General features: G+C 33.3%; 1 protein-coding gene across 1 annotated transcript; it reads left to right on the top strand.

Moving 5' to 3' along the window:
- The first annotated feature begins 695 nt into the window (after positions 1 to 695).
- Positions 696 to 5,040, top strand: fnta (farnesyltransferase, CAAX box, alpha). Its single transcript, XM_041048958.1, has 9 exons — positions 696 to 869; positions 1,347 to 1,432; positions 1,803 to 1,917; positions 2,315 to 2,419; positions 2,548 to 2,674; positions 2,919 to 3,067; positions 3,322 to 3,384; positions 3,703 to 3,895; positions 4,016 to 5,040. Exons 1-9 carry the CDS (start codon positions 742 to 744, stop codon positions 4,181 to 4,183), a joined length of 1,134 nt encoding a protein of 377 aa, XP_040904892.1. The 5' UTR covers positions 696 to 741; the 3' UTR covers positions 4,184 to 5,040.
- Positions 5,041 to 18,686: the final 13,646 nt, after the last annotated feature.

Raw genomic sequence — 18,686 nt, 5'->3', positions numbered from 1 at the left:
AAAATGGTCTGTAGTCTCTTTGGCCCTCTCCAGCTTTAGGAGAGATTTACACACGCACACAAAAACTGTCCAAGACTTGAGACTAGAGAATAATGATGACTCATACACTTTGATTATTATGTGAAAAATGTGAAAGTTACACAAAGTTTAGTCTTGGTACACATTTGCAACACCAATGAAACTCACATATTGTGCTGAAACGGGTCATAAACAAGTGAAAGCGTGCTGACAGAGCTACTGCTTAAGTCAAAGACCCTGGAAAAAAGCCATATCAGTGACAGATGAAATAGACAAAACTTGTCTGGCCTATAACCATCATACATCCACCCTATTGTAGATCTACAACCCTGTTGTAGATTCTATGTCTCTGACCTAAGTAAACCGTGCTTTTAAAAATTTCGACAGGTCTAGTGCCACTTACTCTGAGTACCCCACAGGTGATGGAAACTGTGCCATAAACGTCACATCTGGGCGGCTTGCTCATTAAAGAACATTTAAGAAGTTACGGGACGACGAAAATCCGGATATTTGCACAGAATATTAAACGTGAGCATCGGTCTCGTTCTTTTACACTTTCTGGCATCACGACTGTGATTTATTTTAACCACTGTACAGTCTATTTTCCAAACAGAGATACTGCTAAAAGTACAATATTTCCCGCAGTACGTAAAAGCAGCACCGGATGTTACGTTCACTTCCTGCCTCGCGGAACACAGAGGCGATCAAGCTAATCAGTTAACAATGTCAGGTGTTGAAGAAACTTCAAATGAATCTACAGAGGTTAAAGAAGACAAAGAGTTTGATGTAGAGGCTGAGGACCAACTCGAGGATGATTATGTTGTTGATCCGACTCGTTATAAATTTTACAGGTAGAGTCTCGTTGTCATTTTGCTTAAATATTTAGCTAGCTAGCTTGGTAGCTGCTCTGACTATAACTAACTACCTCTTCCAGCAACTTTCATTTGTAATAACAAGGCGGTGTTTAATAGTTTAAAATCAGTTTCCTTTGCGATTTTCCTTTAGTATTTGCCATAGTAACGTTATCACAAGTGTCACTGTAATGAGTAGTAAACTGTTTGTTGTGTTGTGCTAATTGTTCTGTCATTTCATCCCCGCCCCTGACCAAAAGTAGGAAGATTTAAGAAACTAACAAAGGTGCAAATACAATGTGCGCCTTTGTTAGTTAAAACTGTTTTAATCATTACAACATGCATTTACATCGTAATTACATTTGTAAAACAAAGTAGTTAGCTGGACCCTTAAAGAGCACTAGTTGCATTAGCTACCATCTGTCGGTGTTGTAGGTTAGCAGCCAGGAAATCCACCCCTGTGTTTTTGTGTTTCAGAGACAGAAAGGAGTGGGCTGACCTGGAGCCTGTTCCTCAGGATGATGGACCAATTCCTGTAGTGAAGATCGCCTACTCCGAAAAGTGTAAGATTGTTTGGATTGTTACGTAGAGTCACGTAGAGTACTAGAAGATGACATGTAAACTCCTGCAGATCCACTGTACTTAGCCGTGATACAGTTTTCATAACCTTATTTTCAGCGGATGCCATTGAGCTTTTTTCCTGAAGAAACAATTAAAATGAGCAAAAGAGTTTTAATTTTGTTCTTTCAATTCTGGTTTCAGTAAGACGTACATCAGAAACTCTTACAGGCAGGTGCTAGAAGCCATGCTGTCCATGTTTGAACTGCCACAGACACATCCTAGCTAAGCAGATTATGAGCAGTAGCCTAAGTCAGAACTCCGTTGGTGAAATTTACATTTTTAAATTTAATGTTCATATGTTTCTCCCAACAGTCTCAGATGTTTATGACTATTTCCGTGCTCTCCTGAAGAACGATGAAAGAAGTGACCGGGCCTTCGCCTTGACAGCAGATGCCATTGATCTAAACGCTGCAAATTACACAGTGTGGTGAGCATGCTTTGTGTTTGGAATATAGAAAACTAATGTTTACTGTTTATTAGAGTTTCATTTTCATAACCTGCTGGGGAGGAAGAACAATTTAAAACATCAGTTTTTCAGTTAAAAACTACAGTTTAAAGAATTACTTTCTATATGGTGCTTAAACAAAGCTTTAGACTGAAAGGAACCATTTTATTATTTTTTTATCTTACAATCTCATAATATGTAATTAAAAAGGCTGCAACTTAAAGGACAAAAGAAATAATTTTATTGTTGTGTCTCAGTCTCACAATTTGCTATATTGTCAAATAACTAACATATTATTTATCTTATGAACTAAAAAAAATGAAGGAGTGTTATGTTTGAAGGTGACTGTGTCCTTTCCTTTGGGTCTGGGAATGTGCAGGCACTACCGGCGAGTACTACTGCAAGCCCTATCAAAGGACCTGAGAGAGGAGATGAGGTACATTACTAACATCATTGAGGAGCAACCCAAAAACTATCAAGTCTGGTGAGTGCTGGCTAATTATTTCCATTCACTTTTATCTCTCTACTTTTAAATAATGGGACATTAGTGGGGAAACCACTGTTTAATGAAAACACTAAATATAAGGATGGGTTTCCTAACTCGTCTTCCAGGCATCACAGGCGTATGGTGGTGGAGTGGTTGAATGACCCCTCAGAGGAACTGGAGTTCATTGCAGACATTCTCAGCCAAGATGCAAAGAACTACCACGCTTGGCAGCACAGACAGTGGGTCATCCAGGTAGGTGCTGGAGCTCTTAGCAGAGTTTGGCTTCTAAACTGACGAATGAGATCCAGTTTTCTGCCCACAGCGAGCCACTCTGCCAAACTGAATCCTTTACTTATTAATTTGGTCGTTTGTTTGTGTGTTGTTTGAGTCCTTGTTTAGTCAGTAATTGTCTCAAACATGGCAGGGCCACCACTAAAAGTACTACATGATTACATAAACAAGTTTGTTGCCAATTCTTGTTTTATTCAATTTTCAGGAGTACAAACTGTGGGATAATGAACTGGAGTTTGTGGAGAATCTTTTGGAAGACGATGTGAGGAATAACTCTGCATGGAACCAGAGGCATTTTGTGATTTCTCACACTACAGGTTTCTCTGATCCAAACATAGTGGAGAGAGAAATTCAGTGAGTACTGATCCTCAAAATATGTAAGATTTAGACACAGTTAACTTTCACCTTTTGAAGTTGGATATAAAATTAGAGAGTTTTTGGAGAAACTGCTTCTACCATAAATAGCTTATATTTTACATGAAATATATTTTGTACATTTTTAAGTGCTGAGAAGACAATGCCGTTTCTAAGGAGTGTGTTTTCTTGAGCAATAAGCATCACTTCTGCTTCTATTTGACTGCTCCTTTATTTGTCTTAATTTATATAAGGTATTGTCTGAACCAGATTAAGAAGGCTCCCCACAATGAAAGTGCATGGAACTATTTGAAAGGGTAAGATGTAAAACATAACAAATCATTTTTTCTACAGTATATCTAAATCCCAGTGAATCTGCTAATAATGAACACATTTATATTTTATGTGATATGTGAATTTATCCATCCTGTTCAGAGTTGCAGCAAAAGAGATTTTCTTTTCTTATTCTGGTGTAGAATCACTGACATTTTTATGTGCCTTCCCCATTCAGACATCCACAATACATGACATGCTACAGGGGAAAACTTGAGTGGAGACTAGGTTATAAAAAATGGAAAAGCTCACTGACAGTATCCCCTTTTTTTTCCTTGTTTTTTTTTCCCCTTTCCCCCAAGGATGCTGCAAGACAGAGGTCTGTCGTCTCAGCCAGGTCTGCTGGAGAGAGTCCTGGAGCTGAAGGAGACACACTGCTCACCTTACCTTCTTGCATTTCTGTTTGATTGTTATGAGGATGCCTTGGAGAACAGCAACCAAAAGAAAAATGTGGATGAAGAGGAACGAAAGGAAACTTTAAGAAAGGCTCTAGAAGTAGGTGCTGCACTAAAGGCAAATACAGTCTTAGAAACTGTTACCATTTACTCTTGAACCCTGACATAATGCAATTAATATTGTTTTCTCTCCTTTCCTGTCTTTGTCCATCCTCGGAAGGTGTGTGAACTTCTAGCACACGAGAAGGACACCATCCGTAAGGAGTACTGGCTCTTTTTGGGACGTTCATTAAAGTTCAAATATGGAAGCAGCAGTCCTTCCAACGAGCCTATGGCAGACAACCCTGAACCGTCAGTCCCAGCATCTGGGCAGCAGGAGATGAGTTAGACCTCCAGGAGGCTCACACCATTTCCACTCCTATCTTTCTTCATCAATACTGTCAGCAGAACCAGTCCATGCAGTTTGATATCACTGTAAATTCCTGTAATATATATTGCTGAAGAAGTTTGTTAAAATAACCATTAACATGAGGCCATCCAGGGAAAGGCACTGAGACACTAACAGATGAAAGTTAAGGAATACATGGAAGTCTCCTGCTTACTGAGATCTAATCACAGGTATTACATCAGATGGTTTAAACAAAACATGAGTTGTTTATTTGTTTTTGTCTTTTTTTTATTTTTTCAACCTAAATCACAGTGAGAACTGACCACATAATTACGTATCAGAAAGTGTCACACATCTGGAATTTAAAACCATTTACAGACAGTTGCAGAACAGAGTTTAGAATCATGAGAGTGGCTGTTTTTGCTCTGTTTAGACTCACTCTGACTGCAGCTCACACGCCTGCATGCATATCCAAATTATTGTCCATGAGCATCGGTGAAACTTAAATTGATATTGGATTAGAGAAAATAATCAATAGCAGGAGCACTCTGACATGTTTTTCAAATACATAATTTATGTTAGATTGTAGGAGTTTTTGTTAAAAAGGGAGATGTTACTATGGTCACACAGTTACTTCAAATAAGACTTTAAATGGAGGATTGTGTCCATGTAAACCCACTGTTCATATACATCCTGGAACATTTTTGGATTGTTTGGCAATTTTAGTCAGAAAGGTCATGTACTTGAGTTTTAAAGGTGGTGGTGGGAAAACTTCTGAAACAAAAATGTAGTAATAATATTGAGAGTGGTTTGTGAAACTAATTTACCAGTGATAATAAATCAGATGAGAGATGAAATGCAGTGGTTTGCTGCTGCATTCTGATCGACTCGCACAATATCTCATTCTTTGCTTTTTTTTTTTTTTATATGTACAAATCTACATCGCTTGCTCTAAACAAGCCACTTTTTTGCTGCTGTGCAGAGTCTGTTCTCTTTGGTCCTCTGAGATGAGCTGCCCCTGTGCATATACAGCACATGTATTGACATTTGCAGCCCTCATGTCCTCGACTCCCTTGGAGCCAGGAAATGGATTTACTCCACGAGATGCAGCTGTTTCTACTTCTGCTGACACTACAACACAATCCATCCCCTCCAGTTTCTAACCAAGCAGCCAGTATGCCAGTGGTTTGTAATTACTGCCTCTATGGATGCTGGATATTAGTGTAGCAATGCTTTCCTTTCTCTGCGTTTCCTCATTAGTGTGGAGGACACTGATCAGCAAGTTCACGTCATAGGCACTAATGACATAGCTGAGCATGAGGGCCATATTAAAGCTGTGACATTGCACAGCAAAAAAGGCAAATTATGGGATTAATTATGTCTAATATACCGGTCAACTAAATAACAATGCTGAAAGAGCTGAAACAACAAAATTAGCCACATGAGACACTGTCCATGCTGTTAGGTGAACGTAAGCACCACACAGTTTCAGATACTTAAACAAAACAGACCAGGTACCTGCTACATCACGTCAAGTGTTGTTTGAAGGACAGTGCTCCATAATGGTTAAACCCAGAACAAAAAAAATTAAAGCTGCAAGCAGCGATGGGCGGGCCCTCGCACCCCTTGCGAGCCGCGGGAGTCGCAGCCAGCAAAGCCACGCACAAGAGTCCTCCTATGTCCAATCTCCGGCTCTTCTCTCCAGAGAAGCACAGCAGTATACAGCAACAGAAAAGACATGGCCCCCTCCCAGCAGGGGGCGCTATGAGTGTATCATCATATGAGCATATAAATGAGTTGAGAGTGTGAAGGTCATCCTGATTATCTGTGCAGAGCAAACATGTAATTTGGTTTAATGGACAGTGTGTTATTTGTAAATTACTTTAGTGTTGTTTAGAGTTTGTGTAGACATTTCAATGGTGTTATTTTCAGCCACATATGTTAAGAATACCAGGATGTCCTTGGTTAAATATATCCTGCTATTTATGGAAAAAGTATCAAGAAGTTTGACAGAGGATAACTCACGCAGTCAGTGTTCAGTTTGAGAGATGTTGATGAAGAAGGTTAATGGAGTCTGTTGTTAAAAGTTAGACATTGTTTTTCCTAGCATTGGATAATTTGTATTTTAACCATACACATTTTATGATTAAATGTAGGGAGGTGGGATTTTATTTGAGTGGGACTAGTTGTTTGGTTCAGTGGTGTCTTATGATTGATGAATGATGTCTGTGGCCACACCCCCTCTTGTTTTGGGAATTCTGCCAAAGTGTGAATAAAACAAGGAGAGTTTAGGTAGACATTTTTGCCATGTGGATGATTTGTTATATAATAGTTAAAGCTTTGTATAATTTGTATAGGGTGTTAGTTTTTGGTTAGATGGCTTTTATTTTGGCAGTACAAATGTTGATCTGCATTGTAAGATGCAGGCGTCAAAATCGGCCAAAAAAAGTCAAAAATTTTTTTGGCCTCAAAATATCATAAAAAACGTCATAGTATAGTATGGCGTTTTTTTCGGCCAAAAAAAGTCAAAATTTTTTTGGGCCTCAAAATGTCATAAAAAATGTCATAGTATAGAATGGCGTTTATTTTGGGCAAAAAAAGTCAAAAATTTTTTTGGCCTCAAAATATCATAAAAAACGTCATAGTATAGTATGGCGTTTTTTTCGGGCAAAAAAAGTCAAATTTTTTTTTGGCCTCAAAATGTCATAAAAGACGTCATAGTATAGTATGGCGTTTTTTTCGGGCAAAAAAAGTCAAACATTTTTTGGGCCTCAAAATGTCATAAAAAACGTCATAGTATAGTATGGCGTTTTTTTTCGGGCAAAAAAAGTCAAAATTTTTTTTGGCCTCAAAATGTCATAAAAACGTCATAGTATAGTATGGCGTTTTTTTCTGGCAAAAAAAGTCAAAATTTTTTTGGGCCTCAAAATGTCATAAAAAACATCATAGTATAGTATGGCGTTTTTTTCGGACAAAAAAGGTCAAATTTTTTTTTGGTCTCAAAATGTCATAAAAAACGTCATAGTATAGTATGGCGTCAAAATCGGCCAAAAAAAGTCAAAATTTTTTTGGGCCTCAAAATATCATAAAAAACGTCATAGTATAGTATGGCGTTTTTTTCGGCCAAAAAAAGTCAAAAATTTTTTGGGCCTCAAAATGTCATAAAAAACGTCATAGTATAGTATGGCGTTTTTTTCTGGCAAAAAAAGTCTAAATTTTTTTGGGCCTCAAAATGTCATAAAAAACGTCATAGTATAGTATGGCGTTTTTTTCACCAAAAAAAGTCAAAAAATTTTTTGGTCTCAAAATGTCATAAAAAACGTCATAGTATAGTATGGCGTCAAAATCGGCCAAAAAAAGTCTAAATTTTTTTGGGCCTCAAAATGTCATAAAAAACATCATAGTATAGTATGGCGTTTTTTTCACCAAAAAAAGTCAAAAATTTTTTTGGTCTCAAAATGTCATAAAAAACGTCATAGTATAGTATGGCGTCAAAATCGGCCAAAAAAAGTCAAAATTTTTTTGGGCCTCAAAATGTCATAAAAAACGTCATAGTATAGAATGGCGTTTTTTTCGGAAAAAAAAAGGCAACATTTTTTTTGGGCCTCAAAATATCATAAAAAACGTCATAGTATAGTATGGCGTTTTTGTCGGACAAAAAAGGTCAAATTTTTTTTTGGTCTCAAAATGTCATAAAAAACGTCATAGTATAGTATGGCGTCAAAATCGGCCAAAAAAAGTCAAAATTTTTTTGGGCCTCAAAATATCATAAAAAACGTCATAGTATAGTATGGCGTTTTTTTCGGCCAAAAAAAGTCAAAAATTTTTTGGGCCTCAAAATGTCATAAAAAACGTCATAGTATAGTATGGCGTTTTTTTCTGGCAAAAAAAGTCTAAATTTTTTTGGGCCTCAAAATGTCATAAAAAACGTCATAGTATAGTATGGCGTTTTTTTCACCAAAAAAAGTCAAAAATTTTTTTGGTCTCAAAATGTCATAAAAAACGTCATAGTATAGTATGGCGTTTTTTTCACCAAAAAAAGTCAAAATTTTTTTGGTCTCAAAATGTCATAAAAAACGTCATAGTATAGTATGGTGTTTTTTTCGGGCAAAAAAAGTCAAACATTTTTTGGGCCTCAAAATGTCATAAAAAACGTCATAGTATAGTATGGCGTTTTTTTCGGGCAAAAAAGGTCAATTTTTTTTTGGTCTAAAAATGTCATAAAAAACGTTATAGTATGGCGTCAAAATCGGCCAAAAAAAGTCAAAATTTTTTTGGGCCTCAAAATATCATAAAAAACGTCATAGTATAGTATGGCGTTTTTTTCGGGCAAAAAAAGTCAAAAATTTTTTGGGCCTCAAAATGTCATAAAAAACGTCATAGTATAGTATGGCGTTTTTTTCTGGCAAAAAAAGTCAAAATTTTTTTGGGCCTCAAAATGTCATAAAAAACGTCATAGTATAGTATGGCGTTTTTTTCACCAAAAAAAGTCAAAAATTTTTTTGGTCTCAAAATGTCATAAAAAACGTCATAGTATAGTATGGCTTTTTTTCACCAAAAAAAGTCAAAATTTTTTTGGTCTCAAAATGTCATAAAAAACGTCATAGTATAGTATGGCGTTTTTTTCGGGCAAAAAAAGTCAAAATTTTTTGGGACTCAAAATGTCATAAAAAACGTCATAGTATAGTATGGCGTTTTTTTCGGGCAAAAAAAGACAACATTTTTTTTGGCCTCAAAATGTCATAAAAAACATCATAGTATAGTATGGCGTTTTTTTCGGGCAAAAAAAGTCAAAATTTGTTTGGGCCTCAAAATGTCATAAAAAACGTCATAGTATAGTATGGCGTTTTTTTCGGGCAAAAAAAAGTCAAAATTTTTTTGGGCCTCAAAATGTCATAAAAAACGTCATAGTATAGTATGGCGTTTTTTTCGGGCAAAAAAAGTCAAAATTTTTTTGGTCTCAAAATGTCATAAAAAACGTCATAGTATAGTATGGCGTTTTTTTCGGGCAAAAAAAGTCAAACATTTTTTGGGCCTCAAAATGTCATAAAAAACGTCATAGTATAGTATGGCGTTTTTTTCGGGCAAAAAAGGTCAAGTTTTTTTTGGTCTAAAAATGTCATAAAAAACGTTATAGTATAGTATGGCGTCAAAATCGGCCAAAAAAAGTCAAAATTTTTTTGGGCCTGAAAATATCATAAAAAACGTCATAGTATAGTATGGCGTTTTTTTCGGGCAAAAAAAAGTCAAAATTTTTTTTGGCCTCAAAATGTCATAAAAAACGTCATAGTATAGTATGGCGTTTCTTTCGGGCAAAAAAGGTCAAAATTTTTTTGGGCCTCAAAATGTCATAAAAAACGTCATAGTATAGTATGGCGTTTTTTTCGGCCAAAAAAAGTCAAAATTTTTTTGGGCCTCAAAATGTCATAAAAAACGTCATAGTATAGTATGGCGTTTTTTTCGGCCAAAAAAAGTCAAAAATTTTTTGGGCCTCAAAATGTCATAAAAAACGTCATAGTATAGTATGGCGTTTTTTTCGGGCAAAAAAAGTCTAAATTTTTTTGGGCCTCAAAATGTCATAAAAAACGTCATAGTATAGTATGGCGTTTTTTTCACCAAAAAAAGTCAAAAATTTTTTTGGTCTCAAAATGTCATAAAAAACATCATAGTATAGTATGGCGTTTTTTTCACCAAAAAAAGTCAAAATTTTTTTGGTCTCAAAATGTCATAAAAAACGTCATAGTATAGTATGGCGTTTTTTTCGGGCAAAAAAGGTCAAATTTTTTTTGGTCTAAAAATGTCATAAAAAACGTTATAGTATATTATGGCGTCAAAATCGGCCAAAAAAAGTCAAAATTTTTTTGGGCCTCAAAATATCATAAAAAACGTCATAGTATAGTATGGCGTTTTTTTCGGGCAAAAAAAATTCAAAAATTTTTTTGGCCTCAAAATATCATAAAAAACGTCATAGTATAGTATGGCGTTTTTTTCGGGCAAAAAAAGTCAAAATTTTTTTGGGCCTCAAAATGTCATGAAAAACGTCATAGTATAGAATGGCGTTTATTTTGGGCAAAAAAAGTCAAAATTTTTTTTGGCCTCAAAATGTCATAAAAAACGTCATAGTATAGTATGGCGTTTTTTTCGGGCAAAAAAAGTCAAATTTTTTTTTGGCCTCAAAATGTCATAAAAGACGTCATAGTATAGTATGGCGTTTTTTTCTGGCAAAAAAAGTCAAAATTTTTTTGGGCCTCAAAATGTCATAAAAAACATCATAGTATAGTATGGCGTTTTTTTCACCAAAAAAAGTCAAAAAATTTTTTTGGTCTCAAAATGTCATAAAAAACGTCATAGTATAGTATGGCGTTTTTTTCGAGCAAAAAAAGTCAAAATTTTTTTGGGCCTCAAAATGTCATAAAAAACGTCATAGTATAGTATGGCGTCTAAATCGACCAAAAAAAGTCAACATTTTTTTTGGCCTCAAAATGTCATAAAAAACGTCATAGTATAGTATGGCGTCAAAATTGGCCAAAAAAAGTCAAAATTTTTTTGGGCCTCAAAATGTCATAAAAAACGTCATAGTATAGTATGGCGTTTTTTTCACCAAAAAAAGTCAAAAATTTTTTTGGTCTCAAAATGTCATGAAAAACGTCATAGTATAGTATGGCGTTTTTTTCACCAAAAAAAGTCGAAAATTTTTTTGGGCCTCAAAATGTCATAAAAAACATCATAGTATAGTATGGCGTCTAAATCGGCCAAAAAAAGTCAACATTTTTTTTGGGCCTCAAAATGTCATAAAAAACGTCATAGTATAGTATGGCGTCAAAATTGGCCAAAAAAAGTCAAAAAATTTTTTGGTCTCAAAATATCATAAAAAACGTCATAGTATAGTATGGCGTTTTTTTCGGGCAAAAAAAGTCAAAATTTTTTTGGGCCTCAAAATGTCATAAAAAACGTCATAGTATAGTATGGCGTTTTTTTCGGCCAAAAAAAGTCAAAAAATTTTTGGGCCTCAAAATGTCATAAAAAACGTCATAGTATAGTATGGCGTTTTTTTCGGGCAAAAAAAGTCTAAATTTTTTTGGTCTCAAAATGTCATAAAAAACGTCATAGTATAGTATGGCGTTTTTTTCACCAAAAAAAGTCAAAATTTTTTTGGTCTCAAAATGTTATAAAAAACGTCATAGTATAGTATGGCGTTTTTTTCGGGCAAAAAAAGTCAAACATTTTTTGGGCCTCAAAATGTCATAAAAAACGTCATAGTATAGTATGGCGCTTTTTTCGGGCAAAAAAGGTCAAATTTTTTTTGGTCTAAAAATGTCATAAAAAACGTCATAGTATAGTATGGCGTCAAAATCGGCCAAAAAAAGTCAAAATTTTTTTGGGCCTCAAAATATCATAAAAAACGTCATAGTGTAGTATGGCGTTTTTTTCGGGCAAAAAAAGTCAAAAAATTTTTTTGGCCTCAAAATATCATAAAAAACGTCATAGTATAGTATGGCGTTTTTTTCTGGCAAAAAAAGTCAAAATTTTTTTAGGCCTCAAAATGTCATAAAAAACGCCATAGTATAGTATGGCGTTTTTTTCACCAAAAAAAGTCAACATTTTTTTGGTCTCAAAATGTCATAAAAAACGTCATAGTATAGTATGGCGTTTTTTTCGGCCAAAAAAAGTCAAAATTTTTTGGAGCCTCAAAATGTCATAAAAAACGTCATAGTATAGTATGGCGTTTTTTTCGGGCAAAAAAAGTCTAAATTTTTTTGGGCCTCAAAATGTCATAAAAAACGTCATAGTATAGTATGGCGTTTTTTTCACCAAAAAAAGTCAAAAAATTTTTTGGTCTCAAAATGTCATAAAAAACGTCATAGTATAGTATGGCGTTTTTTTCACCAAAAAAAGTCAAAATTTTTTTGGTCTCAAAATGTCATAAAAAACGTCATAGTATAGTATGGCGTTTTTTTCGGGCAAAAAAAGTCAAACATTTTTTGGGCCTCAAAATGTCATAAAAAACGTCATAGTATAGTATGGCGTTTTTTTCGGGCAAAAAAGGTCAAATTTTTTTTGGTCTAAAAATGTCATAAAAAACGTTATAGTATAGTATGGCGTTTTTTTCGGCCAAAAAAAGTCAAAATTTTTTTGGGCCTCAAAATATCATAAAAAACGTCATAGTATAGTATGGCGTTTTTTTCGGGCAAAAAAAGTCAAAAATTTTTTGGGCCTCAAAATGTCATAAAAAACGTCATAGTATAGTATGGCGTTTTTTTCTGGCAAAAAAAGTCAAAATTTTTTTGGGCCTCAAAATGTCATAAAAAACGTCATAGTATAGTATGGCGTTTTTTTTCACCAAAAAAAGTCAAAAAATTTTTTGGTCTCAAAATGTCATAAAAAACGTCATAGTATAGTATGGCGTTTTTTTCACCAAAAAAAGTCAAAATTTTTTTGGTCTCAAAATGTCATAAAAAACGTCATAGTATAGTATGGCGTTTTTTTCGGGCAAAAAAAGTCAAAAATTCTTTTGGGCCTCAAAATGTCATAAAAAACGTCATAGTATAGTATGGCGTTTTTTTCGGGCAAAAAAAGACAAAATTTTTTTTGGCCTCAAAATGTCATAAAAAACGTCATAGTATAGTATGGCGTTTTTTTCGGGCAAAAAAAGTCAAAATTTTTTTTGGCCTCAAAATGTCATAAAAAACGTCATAGTATAGTATGGCGTTTTTTTCGGGCAAAAAAAGTCAACATTTTTTTGGGCCTCAAAATGTCATAAAAAACGTCATAGTATAGTATGGCGTTTTTTTCACCAAAAAAAGTCAAAAATTTTTTTGGTCTCAAAATGTCATAAAAAACGTCATAGTATAGTATGGCGTTTTTTTCACCAAAAAAAGTCAAAATTTTTTTGGTCTCAAAATGTCATAAAAAACGTCATAGTATAGTATGGCGTTTTTTTCGGGCAAAAAAAGTCAAACATTTTTTGGGCCTCAAAATGTCATAAAAAACGTCATAGTATAGTATGGCGTTTTTTTCGGGCAAAAAAGGTCAAATTTCTTTTGGTCTCAAAATGTCATAAAAAACGTCATAGTATAGTATGGCGTTTTTTTCGGGCAAAAAAAGTCAAACATTTTTTGGGCCTCAAAATGTCATAAAAAACGTCATAGTATAGTATGGCGTTTTTTTTCGGGCAAAAAAGGTCAAATTTTTTTTGGTCTAAAAATGTCATAAAAAACGTTATAGTATAGTATGGCGTCAAAATCGGCCAAAAAAAGTCAAACATTTTTTGGGCCTCAAAATGTCATAAAAAACGTCATAGTATAGTATGGCGTTTTTTTCACCAAAAAAAGTCAAAAATTTTTTTGGTCTCAAAATGTCATAAAAAAAGTCATAGTATAGTATGGCGTTTATTTCGGGCAAAAAAAGTCAAAATTTTTTTGGGACTCAAAATGTCATAAAAAACGTCATAGTATAGTATGGCGTTTTTTTCTGGCAAAAAAAGTCAAAATTTTTTTGGGCCTCAAAATGTAATAAAAAACGTCATAGTATAGTATGGCGTTTTTTTCCGGCAAAGAAAGTCAAAATTTTTTTTGGCCTCAAAATGTCATAAAAAATGTCATAGTATAGTATGGCGTTTTTTTCGGGCAAAAAAAGTCAAAAATTTTTTGGGCCTCAAAATGTCATAAAAAACGTCATAGTATAGTATGGCGTTTTTTTCACCAAAAAAAGTCAAAATTTTTTTTGGTCTCAAAATGTCATAAAAAACGTCATAGTATAGTATGGCATCAAAATTGGCCAAAAAAAGTCAAAACATTTTTTGGCCTCAAAATGTCATAAAAAACGTCATAGTATAGTATGGCGTTTTTTTCACCAAAAAAAGTCAAAATTTTTTTGGGACTCAAAATATCATAAAAAACGTCATAGTATAGTATGGCGTTTTTTTTGGGCAAAAAAAGTCAAATTTTTTTGGGCCTCAAAATGTCATAAAAAACGTCATAGTATAGTATGGCGTTTTTTTCGGGCAAAAAAAGTCAAAATTTTTTTTGGTCTCAAAATGTCATAAAAACGTCATAGTATAGTATGGCGTTTTTTTCGGGCAAAAAAAGTCAAAATTTTTTTGGGCCTCAAAATGTCATAAAAAACGTCATAGTATAGTGTGGCGTCAAAATCGGCCAAAAAAAGTCAACATTTTTTTTGTCCTCAAAATGTCATAAAAAACGTCATAGTATAGTATGGTGTTTTTTTTGGGCAAAAAAAGTCAAAAATTTTTTGGGCCTCAAAATGTCATAAAAAACGTCATAGTATAGTATGGCGTTTTTTTCACCAAAAAAAGTCAAAAAATATTTTGGGCCTCAAAATGTCATAAAAAACGTCATAGTATAGTATGGCGTCAAAATTGGCCAAAAAAAGTCAAAAAATTTTTTTGCCTCAAAATGTCATAAAAAACGTCATAGTATAGTATGGCGTTTTTTTCGGGCAAAAAAAGACAAAATTTTTTTTGGCCTCAAAATGTCATAAAAGACGTCATAGTATAGTATGGCGTTTTTTTCGGGCAAAAAAAGTCAAAATTTTTTTGGGCATCAAAATGTCATAAAAAACGTCATAGTATAGTATGCCGTTTTTTTCGGGCAAAAAAAGTCAAACATTTTTTGGGCCTCAAAATGTCATAAAAAACGTCATAGTATAGTATGGCGTTTTTTTCGGGCAAAAAAAGTCAAAATTTTTTTGGGCCTCAAAATGTCATAAAAACGTCATAGTATAGTATGGCGTTTTTTTCTGGCAAAAAAAGTCAAAATTTTTTTGGGCCTCAAAATGTCATAAAAAACATCATAGTATAGTATGGCGTTTTTTTCACCAAAAAAAGTCAAAAATTTTTTTGGTCTCAAAATGTCATAAAAAACGTCATAGTATAGTATGGCGTTTTTTTCGGGCAAAAAAAGTCAAAATTTTTTTGGGCCTCAAAATGTCATAAAAAACGTCATAGTATAGTATGGCGTCTAAATCGGCCAAAAAAAGTCAAAATTTTTTTTTGTCCTCAAAATGTCATAAAAAACGTCATAGTATAGTATGGCGTCAAAATTGGCCAAAAAAAGTCAAAATTTTTTTGGGCCTCAAAATGTCATAAAAAACGTCATAGTATAGTGTGGCGTTTTTTTTCGGGCAAAAAAAGTCAAACATTTTTTGGGCCTCAAAATGTCATAAAAAACGTCATAGTATAGTATGGCGTTTTTTTCGGACAAAAAAAGTCAACATTTTTTTTGGGCCTCAAAATATCATTAAAAACGTCATAGTATAGTATGGCGTTTTTTTCGGGCAAAAAAGGTCAAATTTTTTTTTGGTCTCAAAATGTCATAAAAAACGTCATAGTATAGTATGGCGTCAAAATCGGCAAAAGAAAGTCAAAATTTTTTTGGGCCTCAAAATGTCATAAAAAACGTCATAGTATAGTATGGCGTTTTTTTCGGGCAAAAAAAGTCAAAATTTTTTTGGGCCTCAAAATGTCATAAAAAACGTCATAGTATAGTGTGGCGTCAAAATCGGCCAAAAAAAGTCAACATTTTTTTTGTCCTCAAAATGTCATAAAAAACGTCATAGTATAGTATGGTGTTTTTTTTGGGCAAAAAAAGTCAAAAATTTTTTGGGCCTCAAAATGTCATAAAAAACGTCATAGTATAGTATGGCGTTTTTTTCACCAAAAAAAGTCAAAAAATATTTTGGGCCTCAAAATGTCATAAAAAACGTCATAGTATAGTATGGCGTCAAAATTGGCCAAAAAAAGTCAAAAAATTTTTTTGCCTCAAAATGTCATAAAAAACGTCATAGTATAGTATGGCGTTTTTTTCGGGCAAAAAAAGACAAAAATTTTTTTGGCCTCAAAATGTCATAAAAGACGTCATAGTATAGTATGGCGTTTTTTTCGGGCAAAAAAAGTCAAAATTTTTTTGGGCCTCAAAATGTCATAAAAAACGTCATAGTATAGTATGCCGTTTTTTTCGGGCAAAAAAAGTCAAAATTTTTTGGGCCTCAAAATGTCATAAAAAACGTCATAGTATAGTATGGCGTTTTTTTCGGGCAAAAAAAGTCAAAATTTTTTTTGGCCTCAAAATGTCATAAAAACGTCATAGTATAAGTATGGCGTTTTTTCCTGGCAAAAAAAGTCAAAATTTTTTTGGGCCTCAAAATGTCATAAAAAACATCATAGTATAGTATGGCGTTTTTTTCACCAAAAAAAGTCAAAAATTTTTTTGGTCTCAAAATGTCATAAAAAACGTCATAGTATAGTATGGCGTTTTTTTCGGGCAAAAAAAGTCAAAATTTTTTTGGGCCTCAAAATGTCATAAAAAACGTCATAGTATAGTATGGCGTCTAAATCGGCCAAAAAAAGTCAACATTTTTTTTGTCCTCAAAATGTCATAAAAAACGTCATAGTATAGTATGGCGTCAAAATTGGCCAAAAAAAGTCAAAATTTTTTTGGGCCTCAAAATGTCATAAAAACCGTCATAGTATAGTGTGGCGTTTTTTTCGGGCAAAAAAAGTCAAACATTTTTTGGGCCTCAAAATGTCATAAAAAACGTCATAGTATAGTATGGCGTTTTTTTCGGACAAAAAAAGTCAACATTTTTTTTGGGCCTCAAAATATCATTAAAAACGTCATAGTATAGTATGGCGTTTTTTTCGGGCAAAAAAGGTCAAATTTTTTTTTGGTCTCAAAATGTCATAAAAAACGTCATAGTATAGTATGGCGTCAAAATCGGTAAAAGAAAGTCAAAATTTTTTTGGGCCTCAAAATGTCATAAAAAACGTCATAGTATAGTATGGCGTTTTTTTCGGACAAAAAAAGTCAACATTTTTTTTGGGCCTCAAAATGTCATAAAAAACGTCATAGTATAGTATGGCGTTTTTTTCGGGCAAAAAAAGACAAAATTTTTTTTGGCCTCAAAATGTCATAAAAAACGTCATAGTATAGTATGGCGTCAAAATTGGCCAAAAAAAGTCAAAATTTTTTTTTGCCTCAAAATGTCATAAAAAACGTCATAGTATAGTATGGCGTTTTTTTCGGGCAAAAAAAGACAAAATTTTTTTTGGCCTCAAAATGTCATAAAAAACGTCATAGTATAGTATGGCGTTTTTTTCGGGCAAAAATAGTCAAAATTTTTTGGGGTCTCAAAATGTCATAAAAAACGTCATAGTATAGTATGGCGTTTTTTTCGGGCAAAAAAAGACAAAATTTTTTTTGGCCTCAAAATGTCATAAAAAACGTCATAGTATAGTATGGCGTTTTTTTCGGGCAAAAAAGGTCAAATTTTTTTTTGGTCTCAAAATGTCATAAAAAACGTCATAGTATAGTATGGCGTCAAAATCGGCCAAAAAAAGTCAAAATTTTTTTGGGCCTAAAAATATCATAAAAAACGTCATAGTATAGTATGGCGTTTTTTTCGGCCAAAAAAAGTCAAAATTTTTTGGGCCTCAAAATGTCATAAAAAACGTCATAGTATAGTATGGCGTTTTTTTCTGGCAAAAAAAGTCTAAATTTTTTTGGGCCTCAAAATGTCATAAAAAACGTCATAGTATAGTATGGCGTTTTTTTCACCAAAAAAAGTCAAAAATTTTTTTGGTCTCAAAATGTCATAAAAAACGTCATAGTATAGTATGGCGTTTTTTTCACCAAAAAAAGTCAAAATTTTTTTGGTCTCAAAATGTCATAAAAAACGTCATAGTATAGTATGGCGTTTTTTTCGGGCAAAAAAAGTCAAACATTTTTTGGGCCTCAAAATGTCATAAAAAACGTCATAGTATAGTATGGCGTTTTTTTCGGGCAAAAAAGGTCAAATTTTTTTTGGTCTAAAATGTCATAAAAAACGTTATAGTATAGTATGGCGTCAAAATCGGCCAAAAAAAGTCAAAATTTTTTTGGGCCTCAAAATATCATAAAAAACATCATAGTATAGTATGGCGTTTTTTTCGGGCAAAAAAAGTCAAAAATTTTTTGGGCCTCAAAATGTCATAAAAAACGTCATAGTATAGTATGGCGTTTTTTTCTGGCAAAAAAAGTCAAAATTTTTTTGGGCCTCAAAATGTCATAAAAAACGTCATAGTATAGTATGGCGTTTTTTTCACCAAAAAAAGTCAAAAATTTTTTTGGTCTCAAAATGTCATAAAAAACGTCATAGTATAGTATGGCGTTTTTTTCACCAAAAAAAGTCAAAATTTTTTTGGTCTCAAAATGTCATAAAAAACGTCATAGTATAGTATGGCGTTTTTTTCGGGCAAAAAAAGTCAAAAATTTTTTTGGGCCTCAAAATGTCATAAAAAACGTCATAGTATAGTATGGCGTTTTTTTCGGGCAAAAAAAGACAAAATTTTTTTTGGCCTCAAAATGTCATAAAAAACGTCATAGTATAGTATGGCGTTTTTTTCGCCAAAAAAAGTCAAAAATTTTTTTGGTCTCAAAATGTCATAAAAAACGTCATAGTATAGTATGGCGTTTTTTTCACCAAAAAAAGTCAAAATTTTTTTGGT

This window comes from Toxotes jaculatrix, chromosome 10, assembly GCF_017976425.1.
Source record: "Toxotes jaculatrix isolate fToxJac2 chromosome 10, fToxJac2.pri, whole genome shotgun sequence".
NCBI classification, from domain to species: domain Eukaryota; kingdom Metazoa; phylum Chordata; class Actinopteri; family Toxotidae; genus Toxotes; species Toxotes jaculatrix.
Note: the sequence above shows the minus strand (reverse complement) of the source record. Positions and strands in the feature narration are given on the sequence as shown.

What these genes read in the sequence shown, in the direction of transcription:
- fnta (XM_041048958.1), top strand. Translation starts at nt 742, where the DNA reads ATGTCAGGTGTTGAAGAAACTTCAAATGAATCTACAGAGGTTAAAGAA. An exon ending in ACTCGTTATAAATTTTACAG is followed by an intron (nt 870 to 1,346) that starts GTAGAGTCTCGT and finishes TTTGTGTTTCAG; the next exon opens with AGACAGAAAGGAGTGGGCTG. An exon ending in GCTGCAAATTACACAGTGTG is followed by an intron (nt 1,918 to 2,314) that starts GTGAGCATGCTT and finishes GGGAATGTGCAG; the next exon opens with GCACTACCGGCGAGTACTAC.